The sequence below is a fragment of the Patiria miniata genome, unplaced genomic scaffold, assembly GCF_015706575.1.
Source record: "Patiria miniata isolate m_02_andy unplaced genomic scaffold, ASM1570657v1 HiC_scaffold_1, whole genome shotgun sequence".
NCBI lineage: Eukaryota > Metazoa > Echinodermata > Asteroidea > Valvatida > Asterinidae > Patiria > Patiria miniata.
In genome coordinates, this window is record NW_024037047.1 from 9,190,458 (window position 1) to 9,217,886 (window position 27,429).

The window sequence follows — 27,429 nt, forward strand, 5'->3', positions numbered from 1 at the left end:
AGTTTATAGCGCTGCTGTGTGGAAATTAATGACCCCTTTTGTACAGTTTTTGTAGACTTGATGGCAGTAAATAGTGTGATATATTCCCCCATCCCTCTCTTCATATGGCCATTTCTATTTTAACCTTCATATATCCCGGCCCATTTCAAAGGTTTACTAAAGAAAACAAATCTAGAACAACAAACAAAGGACAACAACAAATTGTCTTCTTCTTTTTTTAAATAAAGGTTTATTCTGTACATGAGCATGTATACAACAACTCTAATTTCAAAGTCAAAATATTTATGTATGCTGACCTATAAAAACCTTTGCTGGTCACATTTTACAGTAATTAAACATGAAAAATCAATGTTTTAAAGGTGACTCATGTTTCTTGGTACGTGAATCATTTTCTTTTCATGAGGCCCCAACTTAACTCCAAACTAAAGCCAGGCTTTCCTTTTCAAACTTTTTCTTTCCAAATTGTCCATGAAACATAGGTTTTTACATTTGTGAAATTAGTTGCAAATACTCTATCCATTCCTATAAACACTGCACATGGTCAGCATTGCTCCTATGTAAAGTATTTTTATGGTCATTTTCCCCGGGATTTTTTTACAGTTTTCATAGAATTTCTACACAGGTTCACTTTGAGAGTAAGATTTTGTTTGCAACAATTTCAGCATGCAACTGAAATTAGTAACTAAATGCATCAACGTTTTTATGTCAATGAAAATATGCAAACATATAAACACGTTGAAGGTAGGGTGTTGGTACATAGAATTAAATATCTTTTCTATAACAAGATAAATCATTTCAAAGACTTTTGTTCATTCCTGCAAATAACTACCCCATGCCAAAATGCACCCAAAACACATATCTATCAGCCCAAGATTTGAGCTATGCTGATTGCGAAGTATGTTTTGAAATTGATGGCATGGGATGGCTCAATGTAAATTTTAAAATCTTTGGAATGATTTTAAAGGAGCACTATGATGTATTTAACTTCATTACAGTCATAAACCACAACTTTCAGATTACTTTTTTTGGACACTCTGTAGACAAGTATGAGATTTCTTTTTCAATCTATAGTACAATGTACAAGAATGAGAACAAGAACAAAGCAACAATATTTATAAACTGGAGTAATTACAGTAGTAGTTTATGCCATATAAAACATTTTAATTGTTTTTACTGTTTTATTGCAATTAACGTATCACGGTAGAATCACATCAATGCAGCTTTTGAATGTCCAATTACATGATATACAAATGGACACAGAACGTGCAAAATCTGAGACAAACAAAACTCAACGTACGGAAATTCCAAACGGTTGTCTAATGGTCGTGACCAACTCACAAATGGTGGTAGGTCAATTAAAGACAACTATTATAGCCATTTTTCAAACCCTATATTCCTTTTAGACTTTGGCTTACTATCTGGCTCTTTAAAATGTGTAGGAACAACAATGGAAATACTCAAAATGTTGTTTTTTTTAGCAGAACATCAACATATACATGATATTTTAAGCCCCAATCGTAAAAGAAAGGAACTCCAAATCACAAAGCTGCAGTCTGGAGCCAAAGTAGTAGAAAGAGTATTCAATAACAATGTAATATTCTTATCTATGTTGCAAAATGATTAACACTTTATTTTATCCCATTCTGTCGATGCTAGTTGAGCTGGGAGCAGAAGCTGGAGATGAAGCCGAAGTCTCAGAAAAGGCATCATCAACTGTGTGTTGTAACAGAAGATGAAGTATCGGCAGAGTCCACATTCAGAAACAGTGTACGAGGTCTGAGTTGCCATATGACCGTTAAATGAGATTCGACTGTTCACTGTTCATTTCATCCAATGGTAGTCAAGCCTGGAGACAAAGCCACGTCTCAGAATAGGCATCGTCAGCTTTGTGATAGATGAAGTATCGGCAGAGTCCAAATTCAGTAACAGTTTATTACATCTGCGTTGTGACAGTTGTATCAAGCTCTGTTGATGCTAGCCAAGCCTGGAGCTGAAGCTGAAGAGGTCATCGTAGTTTCAGGAATGCCCATCATCAGCTTGGCGTCGTAGTGTTTGAGGTTGTTGAGGCACTATCCATGCTGAGTTGTTTCAGGAATGCCCATCATCAGCTTGGCGTCGTAGTGTTTGAGGTTGTTGAGGCACTATCCATGCTGAGTAGTTTCAGTGTCTCTGCTATGAGTGGAACTGTGGACAGTTTGCTGTTGACTCCGACGGTGAAGGCTTTCTGCAGCACAACCTCAGCGTTCTCTGTCGGAACGAAGGCCACATATTATTGTGAGTAGTTTACAAGATAAATCATGGTTTGTATGCCATAAGGGCCAAATTGTGATGCATCGTTTCATTTTTGGTAGTCTTATCAAAGAATGTTTGATGACATCACAGGTAATTAGGATTTATTGTTATGATTTCTTTTAGGCTAAAAGTAAAAAGCTAAATATCTTTTATTTCCTAAATCATATCCTCAATTTTAGGTATTACCTCCCCAGTGCTACTCGTTAATTTTTTTTCTTTTCAAAGTAGTAAAAATGTAGATAATTTATCAAGCTGTTTTAGGTTGTAAGGAGAAAATCTCGAAAAAAAACTAAAATTGTTGCACAGCTCTTGAATATTTTGTTTTACCTTGGCAGAGGAGCGTGAACTCAGGAAGATTCTTCAAAGCTGTCTGTACCACTTCTTGATCCATGCTGTTCAGACATTCCATGTAGGCAGGTAGAAACTTGCTGGCAACACTGACAAAAAAATACACACAACTAAGAGTAAAATCCTTAAACCAGGGTAATTTGGCTTGGAAGTAATAGTTTGATGGGGACTAGATTTACAGTCAGTGGAAAAATTTGGGCAAAATTATGCGAGATTTAATTCTTGAAAATGAAAGTTCTACTGAAGCATGTGCCAGCAATTGTTTGATACCTTGGGTCGTGTCTGATGTATCGAATGACGAGAACAAACGCCGTCTGCCTGCAGTCTTTGTTGCATGATGTCATCTGAGTGGACAATTCAGTCTGAAAGGCAATGAAAAAAAGGCAAAAACATTTTCCACCAGATGTCTTTATTTAAATTGCCCCTTAAACATTTATGACCACACTTTCTCATTCTCCAATGCTGTATACTTAAAGAGTTTCCCTCAATGAGACAAATTCCAATCAATAAGTTTGAAACATTTTGTATGTTTCAGGCAATTTCAATTAGTATGCCCTTTGTTTGTATTTTTTATGAGGCACCACTTTGGACTTCTCCAAGTTGAAATATCAGACAGCACAGAATATTAAAACTGATAGCCTTTTGAAAGTTCTACACCCAAAATGTATGTTCAGATCTTAAAAACCGAAACTTTTCATGAGTTTCTTCAAAACAGGTTGAAAGGCTGGTCAGTTGTGGCTGCTAGGTGCGTTTTAGTTCTGGCCACTGTGGTTTTACCTTTAAAGTTACTTACCACAAAATTTTGAAGGATTCCCACAGCACTGCTAGACTTCTCCTCCAGCTCATTCAAGGCTTCAGCCATGCCTAGTCAACAAAACAGAGGAGACCGATGAAAACGTCAAGAGAAAGACCACATACACTCAGCTTCAGAGAGAAGTTGTAGATATCATTTTTTGAGATCTTGCTACTCAACTACCATAATACTTCCTCGCAATCTACCTCAGCGACAAGGGTTTGAGTCTAGTCATGGGCAACATTTGGATTGAGTTTCCAAATGTCTCACTCTCAGATACATACCTTCGGAATCTTCTTCCTGAGATAGTCTCTCAGCGAACGACTTGACGTCCTCGGTATCCCACGATGCATCAGCCCCCATCATGGCGGCGAGTGTCGGCGAGTAAGTCTCCTCGCGACCTCCGACCCCTGGAATCTCATCCATGGCTTGCTCCGCCTGGTTGGGGGCGGAGCCAAGCCCTGATTGGTCCTTGGAGGATGAGGTCAGCGTGATGCTTGCCAATAGGGACTTGAGCTGCTGGATGTCTGGGTAGACCTGGGATAGGTTGCTATGGGAAGATTTAAAAGGAGAGGGACAATAGAGTTATAAATTTCTCTAACGCGACGTGATTTGAACAGCCCATAACTTTGTGTACTTCAAATTCTGTACTACAAATTCTGTAAGTGTCGTACAAGAGTGTACTTGCTCTACATAACCCCCAGGACAGACACACAAAGGGAGAACAACAGATCCTTTCAGTCCTCGGGAGTTGGGTCTTTTGTTCAAAACGGTCCTCTGTGGTAGGTTTGTATGCTTAGTCTATGGGAGTGTGTTATATTACAGGGACAAAGGAAAACACAAAGCATTGTCCCCGGGAGTATAGTGAAACAAGAGTGAAGTTACTTACTTGAGTGCTGTTGAGTGTTTCTCAAGGAGCGGCTGAGCCTGGGTTGGGTTGTGGCTGGAGTACTGATACAGAAGCTGGATGAACTTGGTAATGATGGATTCCAGAGGCTTCTTAGCAATCACAGAATGCTATAATGAGTCAAAGATACAATAGTACACAAATATTACACAACTGTATATTATCCATATTTATTCCAATACTACTTTTATGCAGTATGGGAATGTAGGCTAGCACACAGTATATGCACTAGTGCCCTCGCTGCCAGTCAATATAAAAAAAAAAAAATTTCCCCATTCAGAGAGACACAGTATATGCAGTTATTTATGCTAGTTTAATAAGTACTATATACAGGTTGGACAGGGAAGTGATCTCGATATTATTCACTAGTGTCCTCAGTGCCGGTCAATATACAAAATATTACCCCCTTCTGTGGCAATGGGGACAGACAATTAGCCAAGGTAAGTCAACTATTGGTAGGATAAGAAATTGGGTTTCAATAAAACCCTGCACTAGTGCCCTCACTGCCAGTTAATATACAAAATATTTCCCCTGTTAATGGCAAGGGCTCACAGTTATCCACACTAAGTCCTACATACCGGTAGGATAGGGAAGTAGGCCTCCATGATGCCATGCAGAACTGTAGAGGGCTGAGCAAAAAGTTGAGGTTCAAGAAGTTGTAGGATTCCTAGGATGTGGTTGAAGAATCGTAAGTGACCACGGACGCGGAACTCTTTGAAGTTAAGATGGGTCCGGCCTTGAAGCAGAACGGTCACCATGGCTAGTTGCCTTCAGGAAACGGAGAGCAAACATGACATGATTAATCCTGACAAAAAGATTCCATTTATAGAGCTAATCCTACTGTATCAACATCCATTAGTAGACACTAATGCATATGTTACCTCATACATGAAAATGTGGACAGCATCGCCCTCAATACAAAATATATGTTGACCCTGTGTCAAAAGGTCATGAAGACAATGATATGCTGGTTGTTTTCTGATTTTATATCTGAGTGAGACAATGAGGCAGTGTGCTGACCTCAGTTCTGCCTACCTACCTGAGTATGAGTACAGGGTGTTCTGCTGCCAGCTTGCGGCAGGCTACGTTGGCATCATCGGCCTTCTGCTTGCTTGTATCTCCCGGCTTGCTGTCTGCTAACACGCACAGTAACCTGGAGAGAAGAAATCCACAAGCAGATTATTGGAAATTTCATTGAAAGTGCTCCAGAATTGTAGCCAGATCCTCTCGAGTCTCCCGTTCATGTATTAAGCCATTCTAATGAAGTGGAGCAAAGGCACTACAATGTCGCTGTTCATCTCTAGTTACAGCTGATCAAGCTTGTGATTGACTTGTGACTTTGCAAGAGATGAACTCGTAATATTCTTTCAATAGTGGGTTTTGCCCTTCACTGATGTATTGGTATAATTATTTTTCACATCGGTGCCGAACAAAACCTAATTTTGAACTTACATCACCATGATGCAAATTCCATCTCATGAAAAATAATAGTCTTTTTTAAATATCCGAGTCATTCATTCGCCATCTGAATGCTGGTGAGCAGGGCAATTATTAGTTTCAAAACATTTTCAATGTCCGCCCCAGAAATTGATGACGTTTCTAATTAATTCTAAAAAAGTAAGTTTGGAGGATTTTTGAACTGGCTCAAACTTTAAGGTTACAATTTTTCTGGAGCCTAAATGAAGCCAAACCTCAGGAGAAGTCAAGATTTGAACAATACTTTTTAAGAAAGCACCTACCTGTGTGTGAGGCAGTCAACTGGGGTGGGTATATTACTTGTGTCTTGTGATTGTAGCTTGGTACTGATGAAGGAGAGATTCTGTATCGTCTCAGGGACCTGCAGGTATAGCTCTAGTAATAACTGCTGGTATAGGGCAGAGGACGGGCTGGAAAAGAAGGGAAAATACAAACTCAACTTGTTATTTCTTGTTTGATTTATGTTTGATGTTTAAGAAAAGTTAAATCCCAAACTTCAATGGCAAATTTGTCCAAAACTGGACCAGAAAATCCCGAACTCAAAAATGGTTTATTTTGGTTGATGTACAAGAACAAATCTAAAACCTACTTCATATATCACTTTTTTATCTCATCAGAGAAGTTAAATTCTACTTTTACAATGGTGATATTCTTGAAAAATATTAGAGAGCAAAAAAATCTACAAACTTTGTCTCGCGACTACAGTCGCCAAGGTATCTGATAAGGTGCTCGGCCACGCCCTTGTTGCCATGGAAACTGGTCAAGAGCAAGGAGAGCCGGGCTTTGATGGTGTTAGAGGCCAGTTCCGTCAGACCTTCATCTGCATCGGGTGGGGCACTGGGTGGGGCAATGGGTGGGGCACTGGGTGGGGCAATGGGTGGGGCATTGGGTGTGGCACTAGGCGGGGCACCGTACTGCCCTGATGAATCGGCCGCTTCCTGGATGATGTAATCAGCCAATGCGCAGATCTGGTCCGGCGACAGACATAAGACATCCTCTTCAGAGTGTCTCTAAGTTGGACCAAAAAACGTACAAATTATCGTGTTTTCTCAGTTTTTTCAGGGAGGTGTTCAATGCATGCTATGGAGTCTGCTTATATCTATTCCTTCGACAGTGACAAAGACAGATATGACAGACACTTGAAAATCATTGCCTTTGTAAGCTTGGATCCCTGACAGATACGCTATGGGGTTGCCTTCTGGTTTGCTTACCTTAGAAGCCCTTGTATCCCGTCCTTGCCAGATCTTGGGTATGTGGATGCACGCCCACAAGAAATCCAATACAGCCGTAGCACTGAAACTAATAAACAAAATGACACCAAGATGATCCATTTCAAAGCTCCACAATCAACTGAATTCATGCCATACGACCCATGTATGACCACAGAGCACAGCCAGAGATCGAAAGTGTTTTATTTTTCAAAATGTGCTAATTCTGTACGCAGAGAATCTTTAGAGTGTACATGCGTGCAGACAAAATTCCTTGTTAACCTGTGAAAATGTTAACCATAAGCACCAAATTTTCTGCCATAATTAGCAGGAAGTCTTAGCGTATGATAAGCAGGACCACGAAATCGAGCTCAGATTTGGTCAGAGCTTTGAGCTTTGATAAGAATCGCAAATGCCACAATGTTAAGGCAAAACTATATTTGAACTACTCACCTGTATGCATTTCTAGCAGGCCCCAGTAACCTATCAATGCACCTGTGTAGAGTCCCCCAGTTAGCTTGATGGGTCAGTAGCGCCAGTAGATACGCGCTACCAATTCGCTTCTGACTGTCTCCACTGCTGATGGGGCTGTTCCTGTTCCCAGGGGGTGCTGGGGCAAAGATGGCTTGCTGCTGTAAATCAGGGCAAGCCTGGCATGCCTCTGGATCCAGAAGAGCCAGCCAGTCAGTCAGGAGGCCGGAGGTAGAGGCGAGGAGTTGGGGATGACTGCAATAGGAGAAAAATAGTTAAGAGAAAGAATCAATATGTTTCTAATCAGAAAACTCAAAAATGAGCACAAAAGTATTCTCTTCAAGTTCCTAGCTGGTTTTGCCAGCAAAATATTCCAGGCACTACTGTCCTTTACCTAGAAGTCTGGGTACCAGACGTTGATGAGTGCTTCTGTTGCTGGTGCGTTAGTAGTCTGCTCAGCATGCCTACCCTCTGGCTGGCCTGTGAGGGCGCTCTTCTACCATGGCTAGCTGTCAGGCTGGTTGTCAGTAACTTCTCCATCTGGTTGGCGTTGCTGTCTAAGAGCTGCTTACAAACTGGAAAAATAGTCAAGAACGAGGAAAGTTTAAAGCTGAAAATCTTCCTAACTATGTCAAAAGTGTAATCCTTCAATTTCGACATTGAATTTTCTCCCTGTACAATAGTGATTTCTGCCCTGCCTGAGAGTTTGTAAAAAAAATCAAAAAAAGGGGTGGGGCTCTAACCCACGACCTCCAGCTTTTCACCATGTGCCACAATAATGATAGTAATAAGCTTGTGAATTTTTCTCTCCAAAGCTCTATAGATTAAGGTAAAGGTAACACCAGAAATTGAGAGTTTTTACCTTGCTCTAGTAGTTCATCGTTTGCAGGGGCTTGGCCATGTCTGAATGCCTTCACAACCTTCTCCATAGATTCCTGTTTGTTTCCTTGTGAATCCCCAGTCATCTCCTTCAGGGCTTGGTCGACTAGAAGAAAACAGAAATATAAAATTGTAAAAATGTTCATTTTCTTAATCCTAAGCATGTTTGGACCCCAGTCACTTGCCAAATCAAAACAGCATTCTCAGGTAATCTCAGATCTTTTAAAATCAACCAGAGAATTTAGAAGATGTTGTGGGATTCAGCCACTCAAACTCACCGTTGACATCTACAGAGCTGACACTGAGTTCCTTCTGGCAATGGATCAGAGTCTGTGCCAATGTGCCTTCCTTGGTAGGTAGCGCTTCACAAAGGTACTGCACCAGCTCAGGAAAAGTAGAAGGAGACCCATACTTCTGCTGAAGTTTCTAAACAAATACGTAAGCAAAATATTCAATTTACCATGGCGCTGCTTAACAGTTAGCAGCAAGTTGTGCTCACTATAGCAGAAAATTGTGCTAATCTTAAGCACTATGTCATGGTTGTGCACACATAGAGATTTCTATTGTTACATCACTGATTTCAGCAACTTTATCTTCCGAGTTAAGCGTCCTTTTGTTGTGTTTATGCTTCTGGTCTCCATGAGATAGATGGATGCTCTATTAGCAGAAAATCATGTGCTTAGCAGCGCCATGAAATTGGGCCATTGTTAATGGTAGGAGCTCTCAGTCCAAGGCTGGTTCCCACCTTAAGCTTGTTTGTGTAGTTGAGAATGCAACAGACAGGCCTGGGAACCAGCTAACATAACCCTCAGTGCTGGGCAACATTTTCCTGGTAGGCATGCATTAGTTCATAAGCATGGGGACCAGCTAAATTGATGTGCACTTCACTTGATGTGTCTGAATCACTTGACTACAGCCAAGAATAACACTCACACTTATGAAAGTCACTGGCTAGCGGCTGCAGCCTCTTCCCATAGACTCATGCATTATATCCAGCCATAGCCAATTGATTTGGACATGGCTTTATTCTAATTCTTAGGTTACAGAGCACCCTCGTTAGTTCACTAACGGATTTGTATGCTTAGCAACTCCATGATAATTGCTGCTTACCTCTCTCGTGAGTAGCAGACTGAGGAGAGGACTGCCGATGTCTGCCCGCATGGTAAGCTGACTTAGAAGGAGACTGCCATCCTTCACTATGCTTAGCAAACTGCTTGTTAGCATCTCAGAGGGTTTGTGTAGTGGATCTGTTCTCAGTCTCCGAATGTCCTTCAAAATCTCCTGAGTAGATGTAACATTGATAAGCAATTTGTTTCAAATGGGACAAATACGTTTTGTATTTTAAGCGACTTCAATCGCCAATCTGCGATTATTCAGTCAAGTGTGACAACATGTTACCATTGTTGATACATGCGTTAAGAAAAAAGGAAAAACGAAATGGTCTGCTTTGTCTCACCTGTTGTACGATAGCAAACACCTGTCGAGATTCCTCTGACGGCTCATTTTCAAATAACTGCAAGACACAAATGAGAAGTTGGATGTAACAAGATGTATATACATTGTATCAATTCATGCTCTTTGGTTTGTGATTCCACGTCTACTTACGATTGCACAAACCATTGCACACTTACTTGTTTCTGTAACTGTTCATTTTACCTTTTTACAAGTATTTAATCTAGTCCTTTATTTCAATTCTAATTTAAATTCTTACTTTTATCCTGATGTTTTGTTGATTATTTTCAGTGTTAAAATATCTTGTATTTTTTTATTTAATCACAGTTAGATTTGAATAAGCAAACAGACTGTTTTTTTTCTCATTTTGTTCAACAATTCAATGCCCACAAAAGGGCATTTGACATCAGAGAGATGAAGCCGAAGCCAAAGGCTCAGCCTAGATTTCAAAAATGGCTCAAGATGTCTTCAACATCTGAGCCTGTCCTACCTTGATGAGTAGCTTGCACCATTCCTCTTGGTGGTCTTCATCAGGCAATCTCATTGCCGACTCAGAAGTGTCCATCTTCTCCACAGATTCCTCCTTCTTACTCTCAACTTTGTCTACAAAAATTTTTAAAAATTAATTAAGTATGTTAAGGGTAACTGACCAAGTTGTGGTGTGGGCGGAGTGAGATGGTAGGTAAAAAAGGGGGTCGGTTGATAATCTAACCTTTGTCCTTGTCTGAGGGTTCCTCCACCCCTTCGGTCAGCAGTTTGTGGAACTCCACCCCTCCGGACGCCCCCCTCATCTGCTGGACTTCAACCAGCTGAGCCATGTAGGCCTTGTCCACTACCGCGTTTTCCATGGCTTGCGAGTCCTGCACGACTGCTGCATCCAGGTGAGCCAAGAGCTGACTGAGAGGCAGATAAACAAACAGACAAGGATGTCTTCATTACAGAATGTCAGGCAAAAATGATTCAAATCAGAGCAATGAAAACAGCTATCATTTGAGTTGGGCTGGGGGTGTCACCTCCCCCTCCCCCTACATTGTTACTGTTGTCTTAAAATGGCCATCATGGACATACCTCATGCTGGCTGTTGGAATACCAAACGACTGGATGAAGAGAACTAGCTGGGCTGGCTCCAGATCTTGCAAAGCTGCAGGAACAGAGAACATATTACGCAATAAATCTTGAATGTTTATAAGTAGGAAAAAAACATTTCGAGTGGCCAAAACGTGCCAAAGCAGCTATGCGGCGACAACGGTTGAGTCTGATCTAACTGCACATTAAGAATAAGTACGAGTGCTTTGCTCTCATGAATAGTCACAAAGTGTTTTCTGCTTTTCATTCACTGAATCCATTATGTCCATACCAGAGCTCTTTGAAATTTGAGAGACAACACACTATACCAACCTGCAATGACGAGTTCTGGCACACTGGAGCGGATCATCCTGAGTTTGAGCCAATCAGGAAGCAGCAAGGCATCCTCTGAGGTGTCTACTAGGTAGGCCTGGGGTGGGGTGCTATTCTCAGGGAACCAGGAGTGTAGCAAGAGCTGGAAATCACTGTCAACTAGAAGAGAAATAAACGTAGTGGATGTTAACCCATCCACTGTGTTAATTCCCTAATGAATTTGTAAGACCACAGAGTGTTGGGTGGTTTTTAGGAGGTACTGGGAGGGCAGTCTGGGGTGGTACTTCTGGTAAGCGTGTGATTGAAATAACTTGAAAGAAATCTTCCTACCTTTAGGTTGTCCGTAGGTCAGCAGTATGACCATAGCATGGACTATCAGGATATGCATAGTGGCTGATTCACCAGTCTGCCAGTACAGGAATACCTGGTCCTGGGTGTCCGACTGTCAAGTAAGAAAGAACAAGAACAACAAAATCAGTATTTTTTATTAATTTATTACAATTCTTTCTTGGTAATGACAACAAGACATCCTCGAAAGAGCATAAACATCATTGCTTGGAGGCCTGTATAAATCTAAAGAAAAATGATGATGTATGTTAGTTGTTCAGTTTTAAAGGTGGGAAGAACACTGGTATGAAAAAAAACCCCAAGGAATCTAGATCGGATTGAAATCCCAATCTAGAGGTGGGCCTGGCAGGAATTGAACCTGGGTCACGGAGAGTTGGAAAAAGGGAAGGTACTAGTGACTGCCCCCAGAGTCATACGAAAAATTAATCGGAAAATACACCACCACTACTTAGCCTTTTTTGTTATTGCAAGATCTCAGGAAAATTACTTCAAATAAAACTGATGGTCAGCGTAGGTTTTAGTTTAAACTATAGAACTTTTTACCCAGCTATATCCTTCCTCGTTAGGCTTGGTAGCCTTGAGCAAGTAGCGGCTGAATATTTTGATCATAGCTGCCAAGGTGACGTCAGCTACTTCGTTGTAGGTCTCGCGAGGTAGGATGCAAGATACGATGGTTGGTCGCTCCACTATCAACTGGGCAAGATCCTGGTATTAATAATACTTGGTATTAGTAATAATTTAGAAATGTGGTAATCATAATTATAGTGCTTCATACCCGAGTCTCAAAGTATTCTATAATTATTGCCCCTGTTCATCAGGCCAGGAGACTAGATTTATGCAGCAGCTTAAGATAACCATCACGTAATCTGTGCCCTCTCAGGTATCCATTTATTCTCCTGAATGGAAAGTGGTAATTGTAGTAAAGTGTCTTGCCTAAGAACACAGACGCCATGTTTCCTGTCAGGGATAGAAACCACACACTACTAGTGGGACACTGCAACCATTGGACCATTCATATTTTTGTCAAGAAAACAACACACCAACAAATTTTCCAGATCACTGTGCATTAACAATTTTGTATACGTAAAACCATTGGTCACACCTTTTCTGACGAGACACAAACAGTAAAAGAACAAATTGGACAGAAGATATCACAGACTCACCACTGCCAAGTCGTTCAGATCACTGACTGGAGCAAACTGCGACAGAAAAACGACGTAGGCACTGAGTGCTAACGGGTCCGTCTCAATCTGGCAAGCCTGGGGATAAGAAACAAAACAAAAGTTGTGGCATCATTAGAAGGGGTGCTCATACAATTAGCCTCTGTTCTGATGACGTCACACTGTGTTTACATGTGCACTTTCCTATGGAGCCAGTGGGGGCCCACGGTCCACTGAGCACCATAGGAAAGCACACACGTAAACAAAGTGTGACGTCATCAGTACAGAGGCTTATTGCCTGACAAAATTAGGGATGGGGATGGGGATGGGGTTGGGGTGGAGTTGGGGGAGGGTGGGTGTGGGAGTGGGGTAGAGGTGAGGCTTAGGTATCTGGAGTGGAAAGTTTAATGCTGAAAATATCCTACCTGTCTGAGGGCAGTAGTGGCTGATGCCCTGACAGGGTCAAAGTGAGGGAGGGAGGGCATATTCTTCAACAGCCATTCATGTGATGCCATCAGTGTAGGGCATGCCCAGGGTGGGTCTTCCGTTTCCATGTCTTCCTCCATTGTGTTTTTATCCTCAGGCACGGACAAGACCATCATCAGACCCTTTGTGAGAAACAAAATAACAATGCTCAGTAGCTCCAACTCCCGAGGTATTTTTTAAACTTTCCTTAATACTTCAAAATCAATCATTTTGCTGACCCAATGGCACATTTCATGCATTTCAGAGGCCTTAAGACCCAGGTAAAACAACAGTTGATTGGCTCTATCATTTTAAATTATCCAATCAAAACTACTGTTACTCAAACTTTGGCTGCATTCTGTTAAGTACAGCTGTTTCCTGTGCAATTCGAAAGTTATTCAAAAATGTGACTTTTATTCCCCCACCTAAAAAAAACAAAATCCAGCAATGTTTATACAATTTGTGTTGAAACATGTTCAAGACATCGGGCCAAACTTTTTGAGGCTTGGCATTGGAAAGGCGTGCAGAAATCAGGAGAAATCTACAGGGGTTTAAGGGTCATCAGCAACTTCTCGTTTGACGTGTTGTATTTTGGCTGTATTTGACAGGAGATGAGTTAGTGATGGGCTTTACTGCAACCTCTGTTTCGAATCAAAGTGTGAAAGTGACAGTCAAAGACCTCTTTTCAGTCTTACCTTAGCAGCCAGTGAGCGACTGGCTTGCTGCTGTGAACTGAGTCGTCTCAGGAAGTAATCCATGACTTCACAGCAGGTAGATGCTTGAGAGTCTGGTCCACGTACGAGGGTCTGAAGACGTGACAGTAACTGCTCCTGCTTGTCAATACGCTAATCATAATAAAAAAATAATAACAGAAGCCTTCTTGAAAAGTGTCAGGTTCATGCATCATGCAGCCACTCTCACCCAATAAACAGACATGGTGAACCCCTGCTCTTCAATGATACGATAGGACGCGTTTGTCTTATGATTGTTTTGAACCCTAAACCTTCCAACAGCAGTTCCAGTGGCTCAATCCATCCTACCATTTCCTCTTGGCTTTTTCCTCCCCGGTTTGAACCCCCAACCATCTGTTTGCAGTTCCAGCAGCTCAACCTACACTGCCATTTTCTCGTAGGTTCTCCCATCTTGATTTCGAACCTCGAACCTCCTGATTGCAGGTTTAGCAGCCATAGGAACACTTTGGCTGATTTCCTCTTTGATTCTGTCAGACTGCAGTTTATAAAGCCCCACCCAATCTACCACTTCCTCATAGCTTCTCCCTTCTTGGTTCCGAACCCCAAACCACCCGATTGCAGTTCCAGCAGCTCCATCCACCCTACCTGTTTTCTCTTGGCATCTCCTTTCTTACTCTCCTCTCCAGCGTCACTGTCTTGGTTGTCATTCAGCAGGAACTCACAGAGACACTGCACCGGCAAAACATCCAGAGAACCTTCAGCAGAGTTGACCAGTTCGGCTAGCCAGGGCATGGACTGTGACGTACCCTGTCCAATGAAAGAAAACAGTCCCATTGAAAGGTATCCAGTTGTCTCGGGTCCAAATCCCACTTCTGACAATTTTATTTTTGTTCAACTCAAAACAAGTTTAAAGGAGCTTAGAAGTTCCGTCTTGCAGTTGTTTATCAAATTAAACATGGACATTTTGATTGTCTCAACAATGTAGTTGGTAGTCTGTACCTGTCTCTGTATGATATCCAATAGGAAGTCAGGGGACCGGCTTCGGCAGAGCATGTGACCGAGATTCAAAACTTTATTGAAGTGTTGGAGTTGCTCCAGCACCTGAGCAGGGGGGCGCCTGGCTATACCGCTGGAGATATGATTGAACAAAAAAAATCAATTAATAATCAATTACTGATAAGTCATAATCAATGATTAATTTATAAATAATCCAGACAGTCATCTGTCCTTTGTTTATGTGAAGCACAAAACAAACGTGTTTGGCAGCCTCGTAGATAACAAGTATTGTGATTCCCAGTAAACATTCTGTTTCAAAGATTGCACAGAATGGTGAATTAAGTCTGGAATTTAGTGGTTTCTGAAACATGAAATTAGGCCCAGTCTTTTCTTATTTGTGCGATGACTTACTTAGGGTCCATACGTATGACCTGTGACAGGAGTAGGCTGTTAGCCTCGGTGATGGCCACTCTCGCTAAGTGGTTCTCAAACTCCAAGATCTCTTGCTTCTCAAGCGCAATCACCTACAACAGAGGACAAAAACCCAACGCATCATGGAACGTGGTCTAGTGAACACAAACTGATCAAAGCTTTATTGTTTGAAAAGCTTACGAACAATAGACATCTGTTTTGCGTGTGCTAGATCTCATTGATAAACCAAAGCAAACATAAGGAAGGTGTGTGCATATTCAAATGTTTGTAAGACAGGAATGTCCCTGTGTGGATAAATGAAGAACAAGTCTAGTAATGCTGGTCCCACACCAATTTGGTAGTAGAGGTCTAGGTAGTCATCTGAGCCCATCTTTTTTGGGCCAAGGCCAGACTTGAGCAACTCTAGTTCAGAAGTGACAGTGACAGTCAGTCAGTCAGGTACAATAAAGCCATGAAATGCACTGAATTATGTTGAGGACTTTTAACAATGACAAGCACAGAGCTTATGTGAAATCACTCTGTGGTGACAGTTCTGAGGTTTGTGCGAGTTCTGACCTGCAGCTCCCTTGTTCTGACTTCCTCCTGTGAACGTTCGTCGGGGGCTGCTGTAGGGGGAGGGTACTTGAAATTGCTGCCAGAGGAAAAGAAAACAAAAAGACACAATAGGGCTGAGTGATGACAGATTGCAAAATGCATCAATGCATGTGTCCTCTGATGCGTTCTTGAAGCCAGACAGGGTGTACGAAAAAGAATCCTCTTGTTGGACTTGGAGAACAACACATAGCAATTGACATAAAATTATTTGCATGTCAATGCAGCAAAAATAGCTTGACTTCATTGTTTCTCTTTATGAATGATTAATTTACTTACTTTGTCATGACCATCTCCATGAAACAGCGCAGCATTGGATACCGTTCCCATGCCGACAGACCTAACGATATCAAAGCAAACAAGGCATGCTCAACAAATCTAAAATCAGTGAATCTAAAATCAACAAATCTAAAATCAGTGAATATAAAATTCTTGTTCTCCATCTTTTGGGTCTACTAAATATTCTTCGGCTTTCAATTTCACACAGATGATTAAAGAGAATCTGTCAAGGGCAGAAAAGTACGGGAAGAGGAAAACCATTTGTTTGACCTCTGAAAGTAACCAGATTTGAAAGAAAAATAGTAGGAACAAAACAATTCACAGACAACTGGCCTCACCTATGTTGGTTGGATTGAATGCAGTGATGACAACCAATAAGATCCAGCCTTTCCAGTAGAGATTTGAAATGGCCAGACTAGGTGGTGAGTATCTGTGCAAATACAACAAAATTATTGTCAAAGGTAAACCAAAATCACACAGTCAAGTTGCCTAAGGGAATATTTTAAAACTTGGAATGTTTGGATTTTTCTAAGAGGAATATTCGTTTTTCTTTTTAAATTCCACCTTGGGTGATCTTTGGCCCTGTAATTGGCAATTTTCAAGGAAACAAAATTTCAAAATTGCTTGTTTTTTCATAGGTATTTAGGACGTGCATACCCCTGCGGAAGCTGGATGTTTTCAGGGTGATGGTAGGCACACAGGTTCAGCACTGCGTCAATTAACTGGATCCTCTCAACTTTCAGTACTGGAAAATCTATGAGAATGAGAAAAATAGAAACAGTGTTACAGGATTTGAAAAAAAAATTAGTCGGCAGACCCAACTTTGATCTCGGGATTTTGTGCCCCTCAGTTTTGTTTTGTCTTAGAGTATACAAAGCGATGACTGGAAGTCGGTGTTGTAGACAAGGTTCTTGAGATGGATAAGTTCATCACAAGTCCATCTGAAGTCTTCCAGTCCCAAGTCAACTCACAAGCTATTCAAATGAACGGTGACAAAGACATTTCTTTGTTCTGGTTCATCCCCTGTTACTTGGTTGTATGGTTGTGATCCATCACAAGTACCTTGAACATAACACTGTTGGTTTCAGGGTAGTGTGAGAAGGCTATCAACTTTAAAGTAAAAACCTGCTTGGAACCCACGGACCTAGTTCAGGGAACCCATCTGTCTTCTGTAAGTTTATGAACTACTGACCTTCAGCATACAGCACTGCAGCTCTCTTGACTAACTTGTCCGCTAGCTCCAAGCCATCTGCGGCTGTTAATGGTAGCTCACGTGATAAGCCCATCACTAGGACCCTCATCAATGTATCCTCCTGAACAGGCACCTCTGAGAGGAGGGACAGCAGCAACCTGTAACAGATATTGGAGTAAAGAAGATCATGGACTATGATTACGGAGACAGCAACTAGGCAACCACTGTATCATCTAGAGATTCCCTATCAAATACTTATGTTAAACATACAGTACTTCAGCTTCTGCACAACAGTGGATTTTGAAGGACTTAGAAAGGTCCTTGTAGAAAAAATCTGAGGCTATGAAGGTTGAGAAATGACTGTGTTGATTACTTACGATCTGTCGGACTCTGGTGGCCAGTTATCTTTGCTGCAGTATGATTCAGACGGCTCCATGAACAGCACTTTCTGCAAACTACAAAGCATACAGAAAGAAGCACATGATTACTCAATCTGATGCAGGTTGAACAACTGAGCACTTCAGAAACTGATTCTGTACATCAATTTTATTCAGTTATTTTGGATCTAAAGACTAGGAGCCAGTTTTACGGATCTGCTCAGCATTGAGTTCTACGGATATCTTACCATTGATTGAAGTCTTGTTGGTTGACTTTGAACATTTTAGGCGCCACGGTGTGCAGCCACCATACTGCATCTCTCTGCATGACGGAGGCCTGGTTCTGGAAGGCTCTCAGTACATCCATGTCTGTGTTAAGAAAAAATAGAGATCTTAGATCTGAGTCAAAACATTTCCTAATCTTTGATCTTGGGATACCTTTCCTAAACTTTGATCTCAGTGACAAACCTTTCCTAATCTTTCACCTCAGCAACATACCATTCCTGATCTTTGTTTCCAGCAACATGCCTTTCCTGAACTTTCATCTCAGCGGCATACCCTTCCTGATCTGTCATCTCAGCGACATACCTTTCCTGATCTTTTATCTCAGGAACATACTTTTCCTGATCTTTTATCTCAGCAACATACCTTTCCTGATCTTTGATCTCAGCGACATACCTTTCCTGATCTTTCATCTCAGCGACATACCTTTCCTGATCTTTTATCTCAGCCACATACCTTTCCTGTCACCCCTGGTGTATGCTGCCACAGCCTCTTTTATTGCTGGGCTGACGCTAAGAAGAGCAGCTAACACAATCAGGTCAGTCAGGGAAAGCAGCATACGATCCTTGACAACAACAAAAGTCAGTACAAAAATTGTTTTAATGTAAAATATACTTGAAACACAATGAAGGAATGGGTTGGGTATATCAAAAGGTGACTACCCAGGAATCTCACTCAAAGGATAATCAGAAAGTTCACAAAGGGATTGGCTAAGAGATCTTGAAACGGGGATGGCTCAGTTATCTAAGAGTCAAGTAAATGTACCTTGAATTGGGCCTCCATGTCAATGAACTGTTTGTCAGTTCTTTCCTTCATCAGGCCCCTGCAGAACGCTGGGAAGTCTAGGTCATAACGTAACGATTTGACAATCTCTCGAAACAGCGCCCTCACAGCTCGTAGATAGTCGTCTCTGTTCATCAGCAGGTCTTGGAATACATTGGCCAAAAACTTCAAGGAAAAAACACAAAACAACAGGCGTAATTGGAACATTGTTCAAAAAGTAAACAGAACAGATTTTTTCCAAATAATTGTATTGGTATCACCACAAAAACAACTTTTACCAATTTAATTTAACAATTTTTCATTTGGACTTCAGACTTATGTACATGGGTAGCAATATTGGCATAAAAGAATTTTTGGAAGACTAAAAAGTGGAAAGTGCATTAAGTGCATTTTTTCCAAAATAGTTTACTTTCAAGTTCCATAATTTCTAAGAACTGCAGGGATAAGCTGGACATAAAATGAGGGTTTTTTTTTTTTTGGTGAGGAGAGGTTACATTTTGGCATTTTGTGTCTTCACATGCAGTCTCAGCTCCCTCCACACTATGCCCCACCCACCACCTACCTTGGCTGATGCCTCCGGTGAATGCTGGAAGATAGTTGCCAGTAGAGGCATGTTGTTGGGATTGCGTGAGTTAGACAACTCGTTGTAGATGGTGTGCTTCAGAAGGGTGGACAGGTTGTCAGAATGCTGGTTTAATAACTCCCTGTGAAGACAAGTTACCAGATCAAGAAATATTAGCTCATTGTGCAAGTCTGGCAAAACCTTGATATGTTGGATTTGAACTGACTAGTCCAATGAAAGTCTGATCGTTGAGGTGAGAAACACTCCAGTTCTAGCCACTTATAAGATTGTCCTAACTGACTCAGATATAGGGTCAGGGAACAGCAATCGATTCATTGTCCTAATGACCTCTGATGCAGGTCAACATTACTCTTGAGAACTATGCTAATTACAATTGGAGCTTAGGAACTCAAAGGAAGCTTGCAGGCAATTGTCTCTCCTCATATGTGTGAGATCAGGTTTTAAGTCTAACACCAATGCAAGTTTAACAATGTTAGCAGAGACTTCTATGCATACTTACTTCATGCTGAGCATGTAGTGATTAATGAGAGGCTTGGTCTTGAGACGAATCTTAATGAGATGACCTATGACCTCTACATCCTCCTGGCCGTGGGTGTCGCAGTTCAGACAGACTGCCATCAGGAGCTCCTGGGCAGGCCGCGTCAGCTGCAAAGGACACAGAAAATTGACAGAGGTGAGATTCGAACCAGTAACAACTTTTTCTTTAGAATCCTGTGTTTGTGGTGATCATTTAAAAGAGGATACCGATTTTGTTTGATTTCATATCAGCAAATAAGCAGCCGTGTGATCAAATTTTCAGTAGAAGAAAAAAAAATCAACTGAAGCAGGATTAGAACCTGTCACCTAGGGAATAATGTACCGGTGCTCTACCAACTCAGTTAACCAGCTCTGCCAGGTGAGACATCAAGCACAATGTTGGCATTCAGCAAATTGGTTAATGTCTTTGAATGGAATTACCCGATCAGATTGACCATTGAAGTGATGTGAATGAGTACACAGAAGTTTTTTCTGTTCCGCATTTGTATTTACAGCTTGCTGCTCAACAATGGAAATGTGTTTTGCTAGTGACTGTAAACATATGCCAATGTTACTTATGCTTTTAGTTTCTACAAGTTCCAAAACAAGTTTTCATCCATAAAATTGGCAGAGGCAATCACCATGCTGAAATGAGTATACCGAAGCCGAGTTTTTGCTGTTGAGCATTTGTATTAATTTTTGCTTAAACCTGTCTTACTTGCAGTTTCTACAAGTTCCCAAATGAAAAATTTAAAAAAATAATCCAAGACCACCAGCATTTTGTACAGAATGGCTGCCATTTTGACTGGTGCATCAACTCCTCGTTGTGAAAATGTCTCTAATTAGTATTCCTCACAAAGCTCTACTGTCTAACCTTAGGGTTCTGCAGCCACATCTCTAGTCTCGTCGCTGCTAGGAGTCGGACCTCAGGAAAGCCGCATGCCGCAGTCAAGACGCGCAGCAGGTTCCTTGGAGTGTCCATTCCCTGCCGTCGTGTCAGCTGGTCACGAACAAAGTCTACCACGTATGTCTCTATGCTGTCCTTCAGAAGACTATATCTGTTTTAAAAGGTCCATGAAATGAATTTTACTTGGGAACATATTTTGTGCAAATTTCTACTCCTCTTAAATGTATGAAAACTACTTGACATCCCCTTATTGGTTGATCCTGGTAAAAAGTGCACTTCTTTAAACGATTAAAATTGTCCATGCTTTTCCTGACAAATGAGGGTGCTGTTGCTGTGATGTCATTTCAGGAAGACACTGTTCAGTTTCGGGGTTTTCTGTTCAAATTGTGAACCCAAACTTTGCTCAATGAAAACATTTGTGAGAAAGCTTTGCTCACTGGCCTGTCATGTACTGAAACATCAACGAATCACCCAAAAAAAATATCCAAAATTCTGGAAAATGTTGGTGCTGAAATAGCAGTTACTTTGAGGTTTCTACCTGAAATCACTTTTGCTCATGAATATGCAAATTTGCATTAGTATAAACATGCCCTTAAAATGGCCAGATAAAAATCTTTTTGAAAGGGCCTTTTAATAAAAGAAAATAGGAGAAATTAAAGCTGAAAAATGTTATGGAGATGTTAAGGTATTGTGAATTGTTCATATTGTGCCGGCTCAGCCATACCTTGCAGTCACCCCCTCGGCTTGTACGTCTGCAGTCAAATCCATGTCCTCACTCGTTTGGTTGGCAGCTGACTCTGAAGACAGATCGCTGTCGTCCCGGAGTGGACTTCCACCTGAGCAAATCAAAGCAAGGTTTAGCCCATCACCAACATTATGCTCAGTATAATAGCTGCACTTACTTGGGTGGGACTCAAACCTCTAACTTACTGCTGCAGACTTGTTGCCACTCAACCATCGAGCTGGTTCAAATCCAAAATAGCAAGGATATCGCATTCAAAAACTGTTGGTGAATTTTCAGGTTGATGTAAAATTAGGTTCTGTCCGTCACTGATGTGATGTTATAGCATCTGGGGAGTGCTTGACAAGATGTCTGCGTTTGTAAGCAGGAGGTTAGTGTCACCTGAGTAGGTCTATACCCCGTTGACACAGTAAAGTTGAGAGAGAGGATGTACATGCATACTATGCCACTTCAATTCGACTCTTTTAATACCTCAGCACACACTAACATGACTGAGTCACTGTGTTTAATGAGCAGCATTGATCTGATACACTGTGCCCTCTGGAGACATGCACACAATAGGGAACAAAAGATTGTATACGTCTCCACAGAACAATTTCTATAGATGAATATGTCTCCACAAGGTTTTCACGAAATAGATATATGGATTTTACTCAAAACTAGGAATTTTCAAGGTGGCTTGATCTGTCGCAAATGGTCGAGTTTTAGAAAAGGGATATTAAGTCCGAATTTCAGCCAAGGAATTTAATTCTGGTCAAAATAAGAGTATTTTGAAACTGTACTTTCAAACTCGAAAACTTTAGTACAGGAGAACAACGAAAAATGTCTCCACAAGGATACAAATTTCAGTATGCGTGCTTTTGCTCAAAGTGTTTGCCCAGACTAAATAGCGCAATCCTATTGTGTCCACCACATTGTGTCCACCTATGTGGCGATTTGGTGCCAATTTTTGGTAGGTACATCTGGAAAGCTTACTTTGGAGATCGGGAGTGCTGGTGGAATGGCGTAGCTGGTCGATGGGCAGCATGAGGTGACGAGGTGGCATCTTGGTGCCAAACGCTGTCTGGATGTTACTGCAGAACTCACGACAGCTGGGATGGTCTACCCAAACCCTCTCCCCCATGGCGTCTTCGAGGAAGACCTGTGAGGAAACAAAGGAAAAATAGCAGGGGGGGGGGAAGGGGGGATCATAAAACTTCAAAATATTAAGTTTGTAATCTTTAAATTAGTAATCTTTCCCCGATTTTGCAGTCTGGAAATTGGATGAAAGGTCCGAGTGACGCATTTCTTTCTAAACAAAAATCTAAAAAATCCCATGCCTGTTTATTGCCACTTAAGCCTATACTTTTGCCTTGTTCAGCTGGACTTGAACATTTCACAGCTTTTGACAATATTTATACTCAGTGACTCAGTCAATCAGTCAGCCAGATCTCAGACAGTCAGAGGACAGTAAGCTGGCTCTTGTGGTTCAGCAAAAATCAAAGTCCTGCCCTCTTTCCAAAAGGTAATTTTGCTTATTCAACAGGATAAAACATAAAAAAAGTGAATTTCTGTTGTCTTATAGCCTGGGACTCACCTTGACAAATGCTATGGGCCAGTTATCCTCATAGAGATAGGCATGCATGAGGAGGTTACAGGCTAGCACGGAGACCAGAGGGTTGCCTTTACTCTTGAAGCTCAAGCTGATGTCTCTTTTGAGCAGGCTGCAGACGTACTGGAATGCAAACACAAGGAAATGGGTCGTTACAAGCCCATCGTGATCACTAAGTTTAATATTTAATGAGATGACTTCTTTGGTCCATCACATTTGATTATCATGGCATTCTCTGACGTCTTACATCCACAACGTCTTCCGATTCAAACAGCATGGGTTTGATCTTGGCCAGGTACATCAAGCTGAGGTACAGCTGCGATCCAGGCTTGGCCCGAGTGCTCTTCAGTGTCTTGAGGGCGCCACACAGCAGTCCGTCGATGCGGTCGTCATCTTCTGCCCCGTCAGCATCTAGGACTTGATCTAAGAGCTCTGAGGCTGGCACTGTCGGGCAAAAAATAGAGCATGTAAATATTCAACTCAAAAAGTTGAGGGGTGTGGGGAGCTGGAGGCTGGGACATACATCCACAAAATAAATTCCCAGTTTACACCCCACCATTCTATTCTCCGCCTCCCCCAACCACAAGAAACTATGTTGCAAATTTTAGAGGTCTGTGACTCAACAGAAAATGCCCGTAACTCCCTCCCTCCTTCCTCAATTCTAGTGTCCAACAGTCAAACTTATGTTAAAGTTCGCCTCAGTTCTACCGGAAATCGACTTTTAAGAGAAAGAAAAATTGGCTACAATTGAGTTTTGAATCCTCAGGCAAACTGAGTCACCATTCTTATTGTGATTAAGAATTTGTCTCCACATCTGAATGCCTTATATGAAACATGCAGTGATATTCTGCTGTATTTGATATTGGCCTAACGCTGCCTCCTTGTTAAATATAGTTAACAAAAACAAGGAGATCAAATAGAAGCATATTTAATGCTAAGAAAGTTTGCCTGTCTCTCACCTTCGATTGTCTTGATGCCTGGCTTGATGACATGCTCTCCAGCCCCTCCTTTGCTGCTCTCAGGCACCCCCCGACCCAGAGGGGTGAAGGTCTGGCCAGAGACCTTGGCAATCTTGTGAGGAGGTCCAGCCGAGGTGGTTGGGGCTTCCCTCTTCCATTCTGGGTTGGCGCGGAGCTCCGAGCCATCTTGCCCTCCTCCTGGGCGGGACTTGGCCCCAAGAGCGATAATCTCGCCTGCCGGTAGGACTGGCCAAAAAGAGAAAAAGGGAAAATATTCAACCTGGACATCAAAGTTGTTTAGAGAGCATGGTGTTCATAGTCCTAGTTGTAATGACAAGCATGACATATCGAGATGATCATGGCATTAATTAGCAGTGCATCCTGCATTCTAGATTGAGGTCACACAAGAGCCTGAGCTTACTATTAGTTAAGGCAAAACAAAGTGTGAAAAGCCTTTTTTTTATATACCAAAAGGTCTGGAATGTGATAAGTCTTAGACAGCATCCCTCCACTCTTGTTCAGATTAAAGTGCCTAAAGTTTATAGGCAGAATCTGGCATCTATTCTTAAGACTTAAGTTAAGCGCTATTCTTATTCATGTAAATTGTCTTACTTGTCTTAGTCTCTTATTTTTCATTTTATCTCACCTTCAAATCTTTCAAAAACTAAATCACAAGCTATTTCAGATGAGCTCAATAACAAAAGAAGGGCATCTACATCCAAGGGTGCTGGGTCCTAAAACTAAACACGGGGTTGCTTTCTTAGCCCCATAAATGTGGCTGAAATACTGGACTAGGCCTACCACCATATTATCAGCCACAAAACCTATGAAAGGTCCCGTTGCTAGGGAGAACAGACAATCAAATGTAATTTCATGTTAGAATTTACGCTAATGTGTGCAAATGAAGGGTCGTACTAAATAAGCGTCAACACAGTGACAACACATTCTAGAAGCGTCAACACAACGTCAACGCTTCCAAAACGCATTCTACATTGACAAAAAAGGCATAGAACAGAGATTTTAGGTGGGTCAGGGGTTACATTTCGTTTACAGAAATGGAGATTTTTCTCGCGAAAAAAATATGTCTAAGCAGCACGGCCGTTGTCCCCTATGAAAATTGCAATTTTCAGATGTTTGACCTATTGATTTTAAGCCACAATTTCATTTTTGCCCATACTGTTCAGTTGAACACTGGTTTTGTCATTTGAATGCGTTTTGGAGGTGTGTTGACGCTTCCGTGTGTTGACGCTGTGTTGACACTGATTAGTATGACCGCAAATGAACCTTGAAATTACACGAAAATATACGTCTGAAAAAGGGGGGACTAATATTTTATCACTTTAAAGAGGGCGAGTGTGTTCCTAAGCATAAATAAACTACAGACAAAGTGTAAAAATAAAAACTTGACAAAGTTCTACACTTTCGGCAGTTCGGGTACATCATGTTCCCAGTGTGGCCTTTATTTTACGGAGGTAGTCCAGTTAATTGGCCACAAGGGGCTCAGTAATGTGGTATCGAGGAAAGCACTATCTTTGAATTCCGCATCTCTGTGATAAATTATCACGGTAACGCGGTATTCAAGCTCCCGTAGCTGAGTGAGGAGGGCCAACGAATTTGTAAATACGGTAACGAAACATAAAACTGGACGATAGAGGGCGTTATTGTTTAGTTTCAGCAGATTCCTAATTTCGTTGCAACAATCGGAATAATCACTCAGACGACAAAAACAACTGCTATAATATCTAAATTTCCGTCACATACAAATGTTAATTAACGAAATAAGAACTACAGTCATACTTCTCCTTCCTGGCAGTTTCTTTCCAAGTTGTTTGTTTCTTTCCATCTCGGTAGTTCAGGCCACAAGCGGCAAAAAATACTTCGGACTCAAACTGCACAGACAGCGCATATCGGAGTCGCCATGTTGAGTGCACATTTTGCGAGCGCGATCAGCAGACCACAGAGGGCGCTGTAGCCAGGCCCGTAGCCATAGGTGATGTGTCCGAAAACGAACTTAATTTGACTTTTTATAAGTTATTATTGATAGCACTAACAGGCTTTCATGCTGTGCAAAGAATCTGAACATGTCTTAAAATATGACATGTAAAAAATGGGTACAAAAATAGTGTTTAAATGCTAAGCACCACTTTTACACTACAGTGTGCTTTATATTGTAAAGTTGCCATCACATGCACAGTGCAATGCCTCAGGTTTACTACTCACGGGTACAGTACATACACTCGTCGTAATAATAACATGTCTTTACAAGTCATGCCAATATTTGCATATTAATGTTGCAATTATGATGGAGAAGCCACAGATCCCTTGCAATAACTTGTATACACTCCATAGCCAAGCCCCAAACTAGTTCCATAAAATTACAACCAGCTGAAAGCACGTTGTAATAGTTGGCCGTGACCTCCGTGGATCAATGCAGGATTCTTTAAAGGGGCTTGCGGCCGCTGCCGAAGTAAATATGAGCGTGATGGGCTGTTAATTAATAACCGTCTGATATTTTATACACAAACCCCCAGTGTAGGGTCGTTTTGCATAGAAACTTTTACGACAATGTGAATGAGTGAAGAAAATTATGATAGTGGCTCAGTGCACGGTAAGCTAATAGCCCCATGTCTGACCCCCTAATAGCCATTTATGATGGCCGACTGCAGCGCAGCCGATCCTTTGCACATTGATACCACACATTCAACAGTCTGCATTCAACAGCTGCAAACCGTGACACTATATGTCCATTAACTGAATGGGTCCTGAGTTATTATTCATACCAGTTATTCAAAACGGAAAAAAATAACAAACCATAACTAGAGGTTGTAGGAACAACCACACGGTGTTGGGCCATGGATTACCGCAAACTTTGCCACACACATCAACTCAAAATATGCATGTTTAAATCCATGTTTGACTTTTCAACATGCCGTCAGAAGGCGCTCTAACATTTGATGACGTCACCTGTAAATTTTTTGTACAGTACTGCCTAGGCAGACACTCGAATCGTTGAAAGCAAGTTCGCATCTTCTGCCAATTTCAATTAATAAGGCACTTCCGGTTTTGACCGGATGGAAGGGTCACGTGATTTTGCACTTCAAACCAAAAATGAAGACCCTGCAATATTTTATCGATTGCCATAAAAAACAAAATCAAATCTGTAGCAGTTGATTTTATATTGATTTTCAAAGATTAAATATGGAAATATTTATTTGCTAGTAATATGACACTTGATGACGTCATTGTGACGTCATCGCCAGAAACCTCCAGAGCTATATTTACTCTGCTATACATAGCCACATCTTGATTA

General features: G+C 41.4%; 1 protein-coding gene across 1 annotated transcript; it reads right to left on the minus strand.

The window, feature by feature from the left end:
• Positions 1–206: 206 nt before the first annotated feature.
• On the minus strand, positions 207–26,070 carry LOC119722216 (integrator complex subunit 1-like). The gene is made up of 47 exons (XM_038192265.1): positions 25,917–26,070; positions 24,120–24,365; positions 23,408–23,604; positions 23,146–23,283; positions 22,545–22,710; positions 21,552–21,663; positions 20,795–20,978; positions 19,904–20,049; positions 19,384–19,525; positions 18,804–18,986; positions 18,495–18,603; positions 18,005–18,125; positions 17,757–17,834; positions 17,380–17,537; positions 16,845–16,941; positions 16,526–16,617; positions 16,188–16,248; positions 15,873–15,948; positions 15,297–15,409; positions 14,889–15,018; positions 14,535–14,696; positions 13,893–14,042; positions 13,158–13,340; positions 12,736–12,831; positions 12,116–12,277; positions 11,555–11,666; positions 11,225–11,383; positions 10,895–10,967; positions 10,539–10,723; positions 10,317–10,429; positions 9,831–9,887; positions 9,485–9,655; positions 8,653–8,800; positions 8,358–8,480; positions 7,890–8,070; positions 7,478–7,750; positions 7,028–7,115; positions 6,504–6,826; positions 6,080–6,226; positions 5,380–5,493; positions 4,919–5,108; positions 4,323–4,450; positions 3,718–3,983; positions 3,434–3,504; positions 2,911–3,002; positions 2,620–2,729; positions 207–2,247 (listed from the first exon to the last, which is right to left on the minus strand). Exons 1-47 carry the CDS (start codon positions 25,960–25,962, stop codon positions 2,105–2,107), a joined length of 6,615 nt encoding a protein of 2,204 aa, XP_038048193.1. The 5' UTR covers positions 25,963–26,070; the 3' UTR covers positions 207–2,104.
• Between the last annotated feature and the right edge of the window lie 1,359 nt (positions 26,071–27,429).